The sequence below is a fragment of the Myotis davidii genome, unplaced genomic scaffold, assembly GCF_000327345.1.
Source record: "Myotis davidii unplaced genomic scaffold, ASM32734v1 scaffold378, whole genome shotgun sequence".
NCBI lineage: Eukaryota > Metazoa > Chordata > Mammalia > Chiroptera > Vespertilionidae > Myotis > Myotis davidii.
In genome coordinates this window covers 1,458,975-1,474,228 of record NW_006290631.1, presented here as the reverse complement: position 1 = coordinate 1,474,228, position 15,254 = coordinate 1,458,975, and the positions used below count along the sequence as shown (strand labels likewise).

General features: G+C 39.0%; 1 protein-coding gene across 1 annotated transcript in view; it reads right to left on the bottom strand.

The window, feature by feature from the left end:
* Nucleotides 1-15,254, bottom strand: part of DYM (dymeclin) — a 241,462-nt gene that overhangs the window by 164,517 nt on the left and 61,691 nt on the right. The window contains exon 8 of the mRNA XM_006763643.2: nt 15,226-15,248. Coding sequence (XP_006763706.1) covers nt 15,226-15,248 — 23 coding nt within the window. The remainder of the gene's footprint in view (nt 1-15,225; nt 15,249-15,254) is intronic.

The window sequence follows — 15,254 nt, the reverse complement described above, 5'->3', positions numbered from 1 at the left end:
GCCTTGCTGTGAGCTGACATATGAAGAAGTTCACCTGGAATTAAGGGAGGCCTCCAGTCAGCAGCCAGCGAGAAACAGAGGCCCCCATCCAACAACCCTAGAGGAATTGAATCCCACCAAAAGCCAAGTGAGAAATCTAGGAAACAGGTCTTTCCTAATTGAGGCTTCAGATGAGACCACAGCCCCAGCGATAAACTCAACTACAACATCATGAGACACTTGAGTCTGAGGCACCAAGCTATGCTGTACCCAGATTCCTCACCCTAAAAGCTGTGAAACAATGTTGTTTTAAATGGCTAAGTTTAAGGAGAATTTATTATGCAGTAATAGATAGATAATATAAAGATATTCCTCATTTGTGGTGTTGCAGTCCAGGTGACCATCTCTGCGGAACTGGTTAAGTAAAATGTGGATGCAGCCATAGCTGGTTTGGCTCAATTGATAGAGCGTCGGCCTTCGGACTGAAGGGTCCCAGGTTCCATTCCAGTCAAGGGCACATGCCTGGGTTGTGGGCTTGATCTCCAGTAGGGGGCATGCAGGAGGCAACCAATCAATGATACTCTCTCATCATTGATGTTTCTATCTCTCTCTCCCTCTCCCTTCCTCTCTGAAATCAATAAAAATAATTTTAAAAAATGTGGATGCACACAATGGAGCAGTTTGAACAGCAACACTAAGTTGTTCAGTTAGCATCAGAGGTAACTCTTAGCAGTTCTGAGAGGAAAAACTAAAAAACTGGATGAGTTCTGTAACACAATTCTATTTATGTACATTAAAAATATATGTACACATAAAAATATTTTGTACTTTGACACCTACACATGATAAATACATGCATTAAACACATTAAAATGGCTACTTATGGAAAAGAACTTAGTTGAACTTATCATAGTAGGAACTTAACAAATATTAAATGGAATGAACAAACCATCTACAATTCCATACTTAACAAATTTAATTTGCTAAAGTTATCTGCTTTGAGAAGTTGAAGGCTTCGTTAGTTTTTACATTGTTGCCATTTGCAAATCACCACAAACTTAGCATGAAGCAGCACACATCTGCTCCCATCCAGTTCTGGAGTTGCAGTGCAGGTTTTAAGGGGTTAAAACCAAAGTCTCAGCAAGCTGCTCTCTATTCAGAGGCTCTAGGGAAGAATCCATTTCCTGCTGGTTGGGGTTGTTCACAGGATTTAGCTCTTCCTGGCTGTAACACCGGGGTCCCCCCTTTCTTGCTGCCTCTAAGCTGAGGGCACTTCCCAGCTTGTAGAGGTCGCCTCATTCTTTGACTCATGGATCTCTTTCTCCACCTTCAAAGTCAATAATGGCTTTGAATGACTCCTCATATTGCTTCTCTCTGACCCACCCTTTTGGTTTCCTCTTCTACCTTTAAGGACTCATGTGATTAAATTGGACCCACTCGGAAATAAAGGACAGTCTCCACATCAAAGGCCCTTAACTTTAACCACATCTATATCCGGTAGAAGATGTTTTCTTCTATTCCTATTTTGCTGAAAGTTTTTTCATGAATGAATGTTGAATTGGTCAAATGCTTTTTCCACATTTACTGAAATATCATATGGCTTTTCTTATTTGTTTTGTCAATGTGGCATATTATACTGATTGATGTTCAAGTGTTTAACAATATTGCATTCCTGAGATAAGCCCCACTTGGTCATAATGTATTATCCCTTTCATATATTACTAGATGCAATTTGCTAATTTTTTAAATTTTTTTATTTATTTAGACAGAGAGAAGGAGAGAAGAAGAGAAGGAGGGAGGAAGGGAGAGGGCAAAAAAGAGGGAGGGAGAAACATTGATTTGTTGTTGCACTTGCTTATGCATTCATTGGTTGATTCTTGTATGTGCCCTGACCGAGTATCGAACCCACAACCTTGGCGTATCAGAACAATGCTCTAATCAACTGAGCTATCCCGCCAGGACAATTTGCTACTTTTTAAAAATATATCTTTCTGCTTTCTTTTTATATAATGTCACTATCAGGCTTTAGTATCAGGGTTATGATGGCCTTGTAAAATATATTATCCAACTGCTTTTGAAACACTTTTATTGAAATATGTACTTTATGATGTAATATTGAGCAAAGACAGCAGAATAATATGCATCATGTGAATGAATATACATGCAGATGTTAATATGCAAACAATAAAAATAGCAATCCTGGAAGATGAGATTATGGGTAACTATTTTACTTTTTTAATGTATTTTTATTGATTTCAGAGAAGAAGGGAGAGGTAGAGAGAGATAGAAACATCAATGATGAAAGAGAATTACTGATCAGCTCCTATTGCCTCCACAGGCCCCCACCAGGGATTGAGCCTGAAACTTGGGTATGTGCCCTGACCAGGAATCGAACCATGACCTCCTGGTTCATAGGTCGATACTCAAACACTGAGCCACGCTAGCCAGGCTATTTTATTATTTTTAATTTAAAATTTTTAATTGAGTTTATTGGGGTGACATTGGTTAATAAAATTATATAGGCTTCAGGTGTAAAATTCTGTAACACATCATCTGTATACTGTATTATGTGTTCACCACCTCAAATCAAGTCTCCTTCCATCACCATTTATTTCCCCTTTACCTCTTCTACCTCCTCTGCCCTTCCCTTTCCCTCTGGTAATCATACTGTGTCTATATTTACTTATATTTTTAAAATAGGAAGAGCATTAAAAAAAATGAGAGAAACATTTGCTTCAAACTGGTTGTCTCTACAGGGAAATTTCCTGAAAAAAAAATATCATAAAAGATGATCTGAGGATAATATCTAATCTCATTTTGACCACATATATTTTATGAACACTTTCATGTGTTTAGATTTTTGACCAATATAAATATATCATCTATTTGAAAATTAAATTAATCAAGAACTAAAAATAGAGGCTAGTCATTAAATTGAACTTTATTGATTAAAATCTGATGACATATTGAAATAAAAGCAAACAAAAAACTGAGTCTCATTGTGGCATACTGTAGGAGTCATCGGCCCAAAATTAGAAAACCTGGGACCTGCTTCTAAGTTCCCTATTAAACTCTGTTCTCTTCAGCAAATAACTACCTCTGGGTCTCCAATTTCTTATCTGTAAGTAAGTATTTTACACCAAATTATCTCAAATGCCATTTCTTGCTATAAGTTTCTATAATGCTGAAAAAAAGAAATTCAAGGCAATGTTAGGTTCTCACAAAAACAAAATTTCAATTATATTAATTGGACTATCTTACGTGTCAAATAATCAAGGAAAAGAGCCAGACAGACCAATACTTGAAATAAACCAAGGTCCTACCATGCTGAGTGTGGTGGTTTTTAAAAGATGAAAAATGTTTTAAGCCAACAGATCTTTCTTGTTTGAATGTCCTTATATAATCTTCAGAAGATTTTCATTACACAATCACCAAAACAAAGTCAACTTTAAAAAGCCAAAGTGTTGCTTTGGCTCCATATTATCCCAAGAACTTTCCACCATCTGGCTGAAAATGTCCTAGAACAAACTACTGTTGGAGCAAGTTATTAATTTCATGTGAAGAAAAAAAAGTCAAGCGCATGACCTTGCGCTGCTCCGCTAGGGCCGAGTGGAACATTTGGATAAAGACAAAAGCCTCATGAAATGGGTGTTAGTGTTGGCAAAGGGCAAAGTCAACGAACACAGAGGAAAAAAACATCCTCCCCTGACTTACTACTGGATAAGAAACGGGACAGCACTGTAAGTGGAACACAAGTTTAACAAAAACAACCAACAAGTTCAAAGGATTAATACCCAAGTTCAGAAATATCACTGTCTTGCCAACATGGAGAGTCTAAAAGTAAAATACAAGGAAAGATTAAAAAGTGGTATAATATATTACAGACACTGCCAATAGCAGTGACGGCTAGTTTTAAAAGTCAGCAACATCAAAGACATGGTAATACTACTCATTTGTAATAAGTCTTATCAGTGCAACAGACAGTGCCTGGAGTTAGGAGTAAGAAAACATGGCTGCTAGTCTCAGAACTGTCGCCTGTTACCTCTACAGTTACCTTAACTGTCAACTTCATCATTTGTAAAAACTAAGGAAGTGGACAAATAAACTCAAATATCCACGCCATGCTTTCATTGTTTCTCAGAAACCAATACTATGTATGTAACAATGCAGCGAATGTACAAATATAGCCACAAATTTTCCTGAAATAAAGTCCAACCACCAAAAAGAACTCTTAAAAATATTCTTAAAAAAATCAAAAATTAATATTGATTGATAAGATGGATACACAATAGCTAAGAAAATATATCAAAGCAATTATGTCATTATCCAAAATGCACTCATACCAACTTAAAATGTTGCATTCATAAAACAACAATGTGAGTAATAAAAAGCTCTCGGGAATTAAAAATGATTGTTAAACCTTTATCAAAAGTTAGAAATGGCTTTTATATATATGAAGAGATATTCAACCTCACCTGTAATGAGAAAATGCACACAGTCTGATTTCTATTTTTAACTTACAAAAAAACCTATAATACACAATATTCACAAGGGTCATTGAAATAGATTTTGTGGAAATAAAATTTGTATAATCTCTGTAGGAAGCAGTTTTTTAAATCAAATTTATCATACTTTGTCAAATTTTAAAATGTACACGTCTATTTTCAACTCTAGATTTGTACAATGACTATATATGTATACATGCATAAAGTGAATTTATATGTATGTAGTACATTCAGACAATGGAATATTATTCAGTGCTAAAAAGAAATGAGCTATTAAACCATTAAGATGGAGTTAACTTAAATATATATTTATTACCAAAAGAATGAAGCCAATCTAAAAAGACTACATACTGTATGATTCCAACTATATGACATTCTAGAAAAGGCAAAACTATAGAGACAGTAAAAGGATCAGTGGTGGTCAGGGTTGAGCAGATGGAGGAGAGAACAGGTAGAGCACAGGACTTTTGGAGAGTGAAACTACTCTTATGACACTATAATGATGGATACATGTCATTATACATTTCTCACACCCATAGAATGTACATTATTCACAGGTGACAAGATCTTGCACAAAGAAAACCCTAAAGACTCCACCAAAATACTACTAAATTTAATAAATAAACTCAGCAAAAGTAACAGGTTATGAAATTAACATCCAAAATCAATGACATTTTTATACACCAATAATGAACTCTCAGAAAGATAAACAAAAACAAAAAACCAATCACATTATCCACTGCTATAAAAAAAAAAGATACCTAGAAATACATTTAATCCAGGAGGTAAAACACCTATACTCGGAAAACTATAGGACATTGAAACGAGAAATAGAGTCCCGACAGGCGTGGCTCAGTGGTTGAGCATCGACTTATGAACCAGAAGGTTCCCTGGTCAGGGCATATGCCCAGGTTGTGGGCTTAATTTCTAGTGTGGGGCACACAGGAGGCAGCCAGTCAATGATTCTCTATCATCACTGATGTTTGTATCTCTCTCATTCTCCCTTCCTCTTGGAAACCAATAAATAATATATATATTAAAAATGGGTTAAGGACTTGAATAAACATTTCTCCAAAGAGGACATACACATGGCAAAGAGACATATGAAAAAATGCTCAAAGTCATTAATCATCAGAGAGATGCAAATTAAAATGACAATGACCTCACGCCTGTCAGAATGGCTACCATCAACAAATCAACAAGTGACAAGTAAGGCTAGGATGTGGAGAAAAGGGAAACCTAGTATGCTACTGATGGGAATGCAGATTGGTGTGTTCACTATGGAAAACAGTGAGGAGTTTCCTCAAAAAATTAAATATGGAACTGCTGTTTGAACCAGCAATCCCACTTCTAGGAATATATCCTAAGAATCCCGAAACACCAATCAGAAAAAAATATATGCACCCCCATGTTCATAGCGTTATTTACAATAGCTAAGATCTAGAAACAGCCCAAGTGCCCATTGCAGTAGATGAGTGGATAAAAAAGCTGTGGTACATTTATATAAAGGAATACTATGCAGCTGTTATAAAGAAGGATCTCTTACCCTTTGCTAGGACCTGGAGATTATTATGCTAAGCGAAATGAGCTAGTCAGAGAAAGACAAGTATGTGATCTCACTTATATGTGAAATCTAATTAACAAAATATACTGATGAACAAAATAGGTCCAGAGGCATGGATACGTGGAACAGACTGACAGATCTCAGAGGGGAGAGGAGTGAGGAAGCAGAAAAAGATTAACCAAAATATATATATACATATATCCCATGGACATAGACAATAGTATGGTGAAGTCTGGGGTGGGGCAGGGGCTTGGTGGAGGGCAGTAAAGGGGGGGGGGAATGAGAGACATCTATAATACTGTAAAAAATAAAATAAAAAGATACAGTAGTTGGGAGAAACTGGCTGAAGGGTAAAAATAAATAAGTGAATAAATGGAAGTTAGGATCATTAAAAAAGAATCAACCAATGAATGCATAAATAAGTGGAACAAATCAATGTTTCTCTCTCCCTTCCTTTATCTAAAAATCAGTTTTCAAAGAAGAATGAGCAGTTTATGCCTGATGTTCTCTAAAGCTGAGATGGCAGCCAAGCTCCGCTCTCTGAGAGCGTAGGGTTGCTATTAATCACATGGCATCTACAAGCTGCACCTCAGTAATGCTTATTTACCTGCGGCCTGTTATTACCTCCAAGGCCCAGAAGAGCCTCATTTCCACCTTCTTTGAAGACCAAGCTGAGGTGAAGAGGGAACATGGAAAACAATTCCTAAGATCTAAGAGGACGTGAGAGTAAAATCTGTCTGCTGGTGATTAAGAGGCCTGAGACAGTAACTGGGGAACTGGCCTACAAGCTCTAGTCTGCCCTGGAATCGGAGAACCAGTTAACCAAGCTCCTGCTAGATGTGAAGACTCCAGCTCGGTGATGGCGCAGCTTTTGAGCTTGGCATGTCAGCATTTTGAAAAACCCTAACTTAACTCTGGTGCCGTGTCACATATAGAAATTTTTTTGATATATGCAACCATAGGAGAACAAAGGCTTATATTTTTGATATTTATTTTATATATTTAAATGCCATTTAACAAAGAAAAATCAACCACAAAAATGAGTTCGCGTGTCACCCCTGACACGCGTGTCATAGGTTCGCCATCACTGGTCTAGCTTCTGCCAACAATGACACGAATGTCTTATGCTTCTTGGGAAAGAACCTGGATGAACAGAAGAGTAACACAAACTGCCTGCAACATCTGCTAGCATAGCGTAAGAAATTGGAAAACCAGGCCCAGGGAGGGAGAAGCCCCATTGAAAACGCCTGCTGAAGTGTTAGGTAAATCGACCCAACATCTGAAGGCAACAGAGCAAGTAAGTCTTCCCACTGTAGGAGGTCCCCAAATTAGCTATTTACGAATCTTAATCTTCTCCACTGGTCAGAAGACTGCTTTCCTTCATTGGTGTGTATACAAATAAACCTGTTTTTGCATTATTAAAAAAAATGTACAACACTCACTAAGAGTGAACCCTAATTCACACTATGACTTTGGGTGATAATGATGTGTCAAGGGAGGTTCATTAACCCAAACAAATGTATCACTGTGGTGTGAGATGTTTATAGTGAGGGAGGCTGTGCATGTGTGGGGTGAGGGGGCATATGGGAAGTCTGCACTTTCTGCTCAGTTTTGCTGTGAAACTAAAACTGCTCTGAAAAAAAAAGCCTATTAATTTTTTAAGTGTTATATTATTTAGAAATATAAAGGTAGGATAATGGCAGAGGTTCATATAAACCACCAGAATCCCTAAAAATTGAAAATTATTATCTCTGGGGAGGAAAGGAAATAAAGGAATAGACAAAGCACATTTGTTCTCATCATAAGCACTCTGAACTAGTTGATTTTTTCCCCCTCAAACCATGTGCACACATATAGTAACAATTTAAAATAACTGTGTCGGCATCAATGGCTAACATTAAATATCCAGATACAATGTAATCTGAATTATGCCTGAAAGGCAATTATTTCATAAAAAATTAATTTAGCCCTAGCCAGTTTGGCTCAGTGGATAGAGCGTTGGCCTGTGGACTGAAGGGTCCCGGGTTCGATTCCAGCCAAGAGCACACGCCCAGGCTGCAGGCTCAGTCCCCAGCAGGGGTTGTGCAGCAGGCAGCCAATCAATGATTCTTTCTCATCATTGTTTCTTTATCTCTCTGAAATCAATAAATATATATATTTTTAAAGAGTGTGGCTATTTAAGTTAAAAAAAATAATTTATATAGGTGGCATTAAAAAAGAAAAAAATGAACTATTTGTTGATAGAATTAAAATTCGCAGTCAATGTCAAATCACCTCACCCATATTTTGCTATTCATGTATTAATAACAGTAAAAGAGATTAACAAAAGCATTCTGCACCAGTTTTGTTTTAAACGTAAAAATTCTTTGAAGGCAGAGGGGCAAGTTTACAGGGCTGAACTACCTAAGAATCCTGCAAGTGGCTTAGGAAAGTCACTTCCCCTCTCTTTACTTCAATGACATGTATAAAATGAAAGGGTTAGAATAAGGTCTTTAAAAAGCTTAATTCTAGTTCTAAAAATCCAATGATTATATGACTCTAAATAGCCTGTAACTTGTAAGGCTGTAGTTCTCAACCTTCTGGCCCTTTAAATACAGTTCCTCATGTTGTGACCCAACCATAAAGTTATTTTCGTTGCTACTTCATAACTGTAATGTTGCTACTGTTATGAATCGTAATGTAAATATCTGATACGCAGGATGGTCTTAGGCGACCCCTGTGAAAGGGTCGTTTGACCGCCAAAGGGGTCGCGACCCACAAGTTGAGAACCGCTGTTAAGGAAATATGCATATGCAGGCAAAATGGCCAGGATTCAGGACTCTGCTTCTGCTAACACCTAGAACCTGTCCTCCCGAACAGCCAGAGGAACTCCTCGGAACAGCTTGATGCAAGAGAAACTGCCTTCAGTTCCCAACAGATCATTCAGCCTGTCCTTCTGAACCTGAGACATCCTACCTCCTGTGACCACTACACTCGTTAATGACCACGTGTTACTTCTTCTTGAGAAGTTTAAAATAGGAAAAATAACTCAGAAGCAAATTAATTCAATGTTTTTCTTGACTACTTAGTATGTGTAAGATAACACACTACAGAGCACTAGAAACTTTTTTACAAAAACATCTTCAAGTCCATTTCTTTTGTCCTCTACACTAACCTGAGCAAGTATAGCAGTGAGAGCACGAGGCAGCCTCATCGCAGGATGGGACGCTCCCTCTCAGCTGCCCGCCCCGCCACCACAGTGAAGGACTTGCCTAGCTGTTCCTCAATAGCGATGTGAACTGGTCTCTCAACTCACACACTTAGGTTCCATGTCTAAAATGCTGAACAACTAAACTCGAGTCTTCAAATGTATTTTCCAAGTCACAACCTATGATCTATTAACCCCGATTTTACAGTGAAAAAACTGAGGTCCGGAGGGACACTGATGATTAGTGGCAGACCTAGGATTCAAACTCTACCTTCTGGATTCAGAACCAGTGGTGTTTTTGGCACTACAGGATACACCCTATACTTCTCGGCAACAGGCAGTTAAGCATTTATGAACAATGTGAGCACATATCTTTTAAAAGAAACATTTGTGGTGCTAGATATATTTTGCTCAGATTTCTTCAATAAACCAAGTTAAGGTTTACGTATTAAAAATTATTTAACTGGAATTCCCCACCCCCCCAAGGCACCAGAAATCCATTTTCAAGCTAAAAAGCTATTCTGAACTTAACATAAAAAACTGTAATGGTACATAAAACACCATCATCTTTAATTCAGTCCTTATAATGTCATAAATGCCTAATTCCACCAGAAAGCTACAGGAGCTGTTCGCCTGACAGCACTTAAAACTTCACTGCTGACGGGCTTTAGCCGCCCGCCTGCCGAGGCTGCGTTTGGAGACATACGTGGGGATCAACACGCAGGGATGTCGAAAGGCATTTCCCCAACAAGCGAGGCCCTTCCGTGCCAGCCCTGGGTCCCTGCAGTTCGTTCACTCTCTTCCAACAACTTGCAGACTTGAGGAGACTGTTTATGGCTCTTCAGGTTCTTAAACCATCTACTCAGTGTTAGCGCCAAACGTTTTCCATATTCGAATGTTCCGCATATTACATCTAAGCCAATACCATTAGTCTAAGGGTTGAATCAATGTGCATTTGATATCATTTTATTACATTTCAATAATCCTGTGGATAAAGAGAATTTTATAAAGATTCTTAATCAGTTTTATCCCCCCAAATACTTCCAAAATGTATTTTAGAGAAGTAGCTCTAAAAGTATACTGTTCTTTTACATCCTAATAAACAGGGAACCCTAAACACAATCAAACCTTTACTCCTGCTAACATTCAAGTCTTGATGCCATCGAACAACAGAGCTTCCCAGCCCTAATTTCCCACAAACCCTCTGCTCTAACCAAACTAATGAGTGTTCTCATTGCTCACACCCAAGAGAGCCTTCCTGCCTCTTTAATGACCCAGCCACTGCTGGTCACTACGGCTGGAAATGACTGTTGCATTCAATTGCTCCTCTTACTGGGCTACCTTTCTAAGTATCTATCCATCCCGAAGCTCTTCAAAAGCCACTCCTTTCCTTGCCCAGGGCCTAGTACAGCACAGACACACAGTATATTCACAATGTATGTTTTTGAGGATGAACTCAATGAAAAAGAAAGTATAGTGTGAAGGGATAATCTGGAGACTACTGAGATATTAGCTGACTGTCCCTAAACTGTCCCACACTAGTCAGCAGTTATAACTAATTAATCTTCCATTTCCTTAAACATTGTTAGATGTTATTTCTCAAATGTTTCAGCCCCTAGTAGCCCCTTTCTACTACTAATAAGACACTGAATTTTTATAATATAATTACCCATTGCAAAGGGCTTTGAGCCAGTATACTTGCAATGGAACATGCCTTAGCACAATGCAGCCATGATGCTGGGAAACAAACAAAACGCTGTAAGCACACAGAATAGGTTATGTCCCTACTGATTCGCTGATTCAACAAAAAATCTGTTGAGAATCAGGCTAACCAGAGTACTAGTGACACAGCAATGAGCAAAATAAATGCAGGCACAAGAAAAATCTTTGTTTTCATGGAGCTCACTTTCCAATTTTATTTGAGAAATACAAGTAAGAGAAAGGATAATATGAAAAGTAGAGATGAGTATTCAGACAAAAAATAAAGCGTGATAAGAGGCCAGAGGGTGAGAGGGAAGCCGAGCAGCACTTTCTAAGAAGCAGACCTTTGAGCGGAAAGAAGCTTGATAGACATACGGTCAGGACACAAGCCTACAGAGATCTGAGGGGAGATATTTAAGGGCAAAGGCCTTGGAGGCAGGAGGGGGTGGGCAGGTTCCAAGTTAGCAAGGACACCAGCGTGCTGAACTAGAATGAGTGGTGCGACAGGGTTAACAGACACCCTCTGCACTCGACAAAAAATAGACACACACAATCCCCGACAAGGGCAGTGAAGGCAATCACTTATGAAAATCTCATCTTTACCAGTACTTAACTTATGAAAAAGCTAGGTAAGGTTTCTTAGATTAAATTATAATGTAAAAACCTGCAGGTGAGGGCCAGGCTGATGAAGGAGAATGCACCAATGGACCCCAGAGGAAGAGGCTGCCTGTCTGGCCGGGGCCCACAGAAAGGCCCACTCTGAGCAGATGTCCCAGGGGCCTGTCAGAGCGGTGGCACCAGAGAACAGGAGGAGGGCCTGTCCTGACAACGGCATCGTCATTTACAACTAACAGTGAGAGCTCTGAAAAAACTACAGCAACAAAAACAGGCAAAAAGACAGAAAAGGAAAAAAATCCAGTTCTAGCCACCAAAACGACTTCTATTTCATAATTAAAAAGCATCACAATCTCCGAAGCATAAGTTTGGGGTCCATACAATCTAACTGCTTCGATGCTAGGACCCCACTTAACCTGCACCACTGGTGGAGTCCCGGGGATTCAGCCATTACAGTAACGCTAAGAGCTGACACACGGTCACACTCTAAGTGTGCTGCTTTCAGCTCTGTCCTGCCAACGCCTTCTTCTTAGGATCCCCTCTATTAATGTCCTGAGAAAAATACCTTTATCTTACTTTATTCCTTTCTCACTCACTTCCTTGAGATCAAGGAGCAAGTCTAAAAATTATAGACAAGGCTTTACTTTTGGAAGACAATTCGAGTGGATCAACCCACTATAGACTGAAAAATGTCAAATCATAAGCCCATGCATGACTTAATCTTTACTTTAAATATATAAATGCTGAGAGGAGATAAGGAAGGAATCCTGTAAGAAGGGCAATTTTAACCCAACTGAAGATTAACAATCTCGGAGAATTAATATTTTATCAAGAAATCCAAACTACAATATTGACTTAAAAGTCAATTTTCATCATTATTCCTTCAACTTCTGAGAGTTTAGGAAGTTAATTTAAAATTCAGCTTATAGATCTCTAAATATCTATGTTCTCGATAAGCACTTGCTTTCAATATTAACAAAATGATTTCACAGTAAGCTAGTCTAGAGTCGCCCCCGGTGGCCGAGAGAACCAGACTCCTCTTGCTGTTGGCCTGTGAGTGCGGCACTGGCATGCCGGGGTTAACGTGGAAGCTGAGACAGCTGATGCTCAGGTGAGAGCATCCGGTTCCCATATGTCACTGTTCCTCCTTAAATTATAAGCTGACCTGTAACGCTGCACTATAGTTACAGTGGATGAGACACTGCGAGAGTAGTTTGCTTTCACATGGAAACAGTTACCAAGACAAACCTTGGAGGATGGAGTTCCAAGAATATTAAATCATAAGAAATTGTTTCAGCAGCTGGTTAAAGCCGAGTGTACATAACACAAGACATCTGGTTGTCTGTGCATTTTCAGTTCATTTAAAAAGTATAAACACATTAAAACACTGAAATGTCTGATATATTACAACACTGTCTGCTTGCTCCCCAAGAGTGTTTAAGTGGCTGGTCTAGTCACTGTACTCAAGGCTTATTTACTAGCTAAAGGGATTTACTATTTCCATCCCCCTTAACTTCAAGATACATTATCAACCAAGGAAAAAAAGAAGATATTGCTGGTATTTATAAGGACATAATGTAATAGAGGTAGTGCTGTTTGTAAAATTAAATCAGGAACACATGAAGCATCACACATACTATGACAAGTAAACAGCAGACAACGTGCTCTCCCTCCCACATCTGACCATATGGAACAGAAACCTAACCACAGTGGCTTAACCAAAATAAGGGTTTATTTACTTCATGTAAGAAGAAATCCAAAGAGAAGCGATCTAGGGTTGGTGTAATAGTTCCAGAGTAACATCCATACCCCCATGCTCCCGGGACACTGTTCTTTGCATGCTGCAGTCATCATCATACTTTTAAGATGCCTAAATGGCACCTCCACATACCAGGAAGGAAGAGAAGGACAAAGAGCAAAAAGCTAAAGGTAAGTGCTCTACAAGCTGCCGACTTCTCACATAAAACTGGCCCAGACTGTCACAGGGCCACATTTCAGCACATTCAATTCCCAAGGTGCCTGAACACAAAGCTGGGCATACACTGTCCCCCACAATACTGGAGATCTGTTAGAAAGGAGGGTGAGGGCCCTAACCGGTTTGGCTCAGTGGATAGAGCGTCGGCCTGCAGACTCAAGGGTCCCAGGTTCGATTCCGGTCAAGGGCATGTACTTGGGTTGTGGATACATCCCCAGTAGGGAGTGTGCAGGAGGCAGCTGATTGATGTTTCTCTTTCATCGATGTTTGTAACTTTCTATCCCTCTCCCTTCTTCTCTAAAAAATCAATAAAATATATTTTTTAAAAATAAAAGTAATAAAAATCATCATTCTACCCTTTAAAAAAAAAAAGAAAGAAAGAAAGGAGGGTGAGGAAAGGATATAAGGCATGCTAATCGCTGTGTCCGTCGCAAGAGCTCATCATGCATGGGCCCCGCCTTCCAAGCTGTACAAGCTCCAAACCAAAATAGGGTTTGGCGGATCCCGTTTCTAAATCTACATTACAATCCTGGATGCTGCACTTATGCACAACAGAGGCCAGGAGCCCATTTCCCACCAATACCTGTCTTTCCTTTTTGAACTATAGGCAAATAGCACATTTCCAACGATATCCCCATGTAGATTGAGATTCTATGATGATAAATCTTAAAGTCAACTTCTTTATTTAAAACATAATTTCTTTAAAATATGCATTTTCAACGGAGATGTTATGACCCACCCCCCTCCCCCCCGAGAATAAAAATTAGTTCTTTAAGGTGAAAAACGTCACAGATATTATAATGATTCATGGTGCTCCAAGCGGGGAGGGGCAATTAAGAAAAAGAAGTCTAAAAGGGTTCCTCAAAGAGACAATTTTTAAAAAGGTTTACCGTAACTGCTCTAAAAATAACAAACATTTTGAACCATGCTGGAATGGCATTCAGTTGCAGTGACAGAAATCCATTACCATAAACAAATAAGGGTCTATGTTTCTCACATGAGAAGTCCAGAGGGCGACAGGGGGTGGGGAACTAGTAGTTGATGACTTTGGATCAGCAGCTCAATGGCATCAAAGCAGAATTTTCGGTGAGTCTCTTGGCTCATGGCGCCAAGGTGGCCACATAATTCAAAGGACCATGTTCACATTCCAGACAGCAGGAAAGAGGGCTGTCAAGAACAGAAAGATAGGACTCCTGGGGGATCCAGGTCCCCTTAAAAGAGCTTTACTCATACTTCCATGGAGAAATTCCCCCTACATCTCAATGACCACATCTACCTTCAAGAAAAGATAGACATGAAAATCCAAAACTGGCCATTAATCAAAGCAGGACACAAGAAAGAGGGGAGAACAAGTAATGGGTGAACTAGCGGCACCTACCACATATGAATTTGTTTCTAATTGCTTTTCTCTCAAACCCATGTTAACAGAGATTTGTAAGTTCATTTATTACAGACATTAATCTAATTCTGTGCCTACCATATGCTTAGTATTATTAACAACTTAAAATTGTTTTGATGATGGATAGTCAGAGTATAAATATTACTGGGCAAGAGAGATAAAAGAACTTTATGAATGTACTACCCTTAAAAGGCATGCATAAAAGTGCTACACGAGGGCCCACAAACTCTTCAACATCACCAATTACCATCTTCACAATACAAAGAAGATAAAACAAGTCCTGATGTAGCCAGAACTTACATGAGTGGAATATCAGTGATTAACTGCAT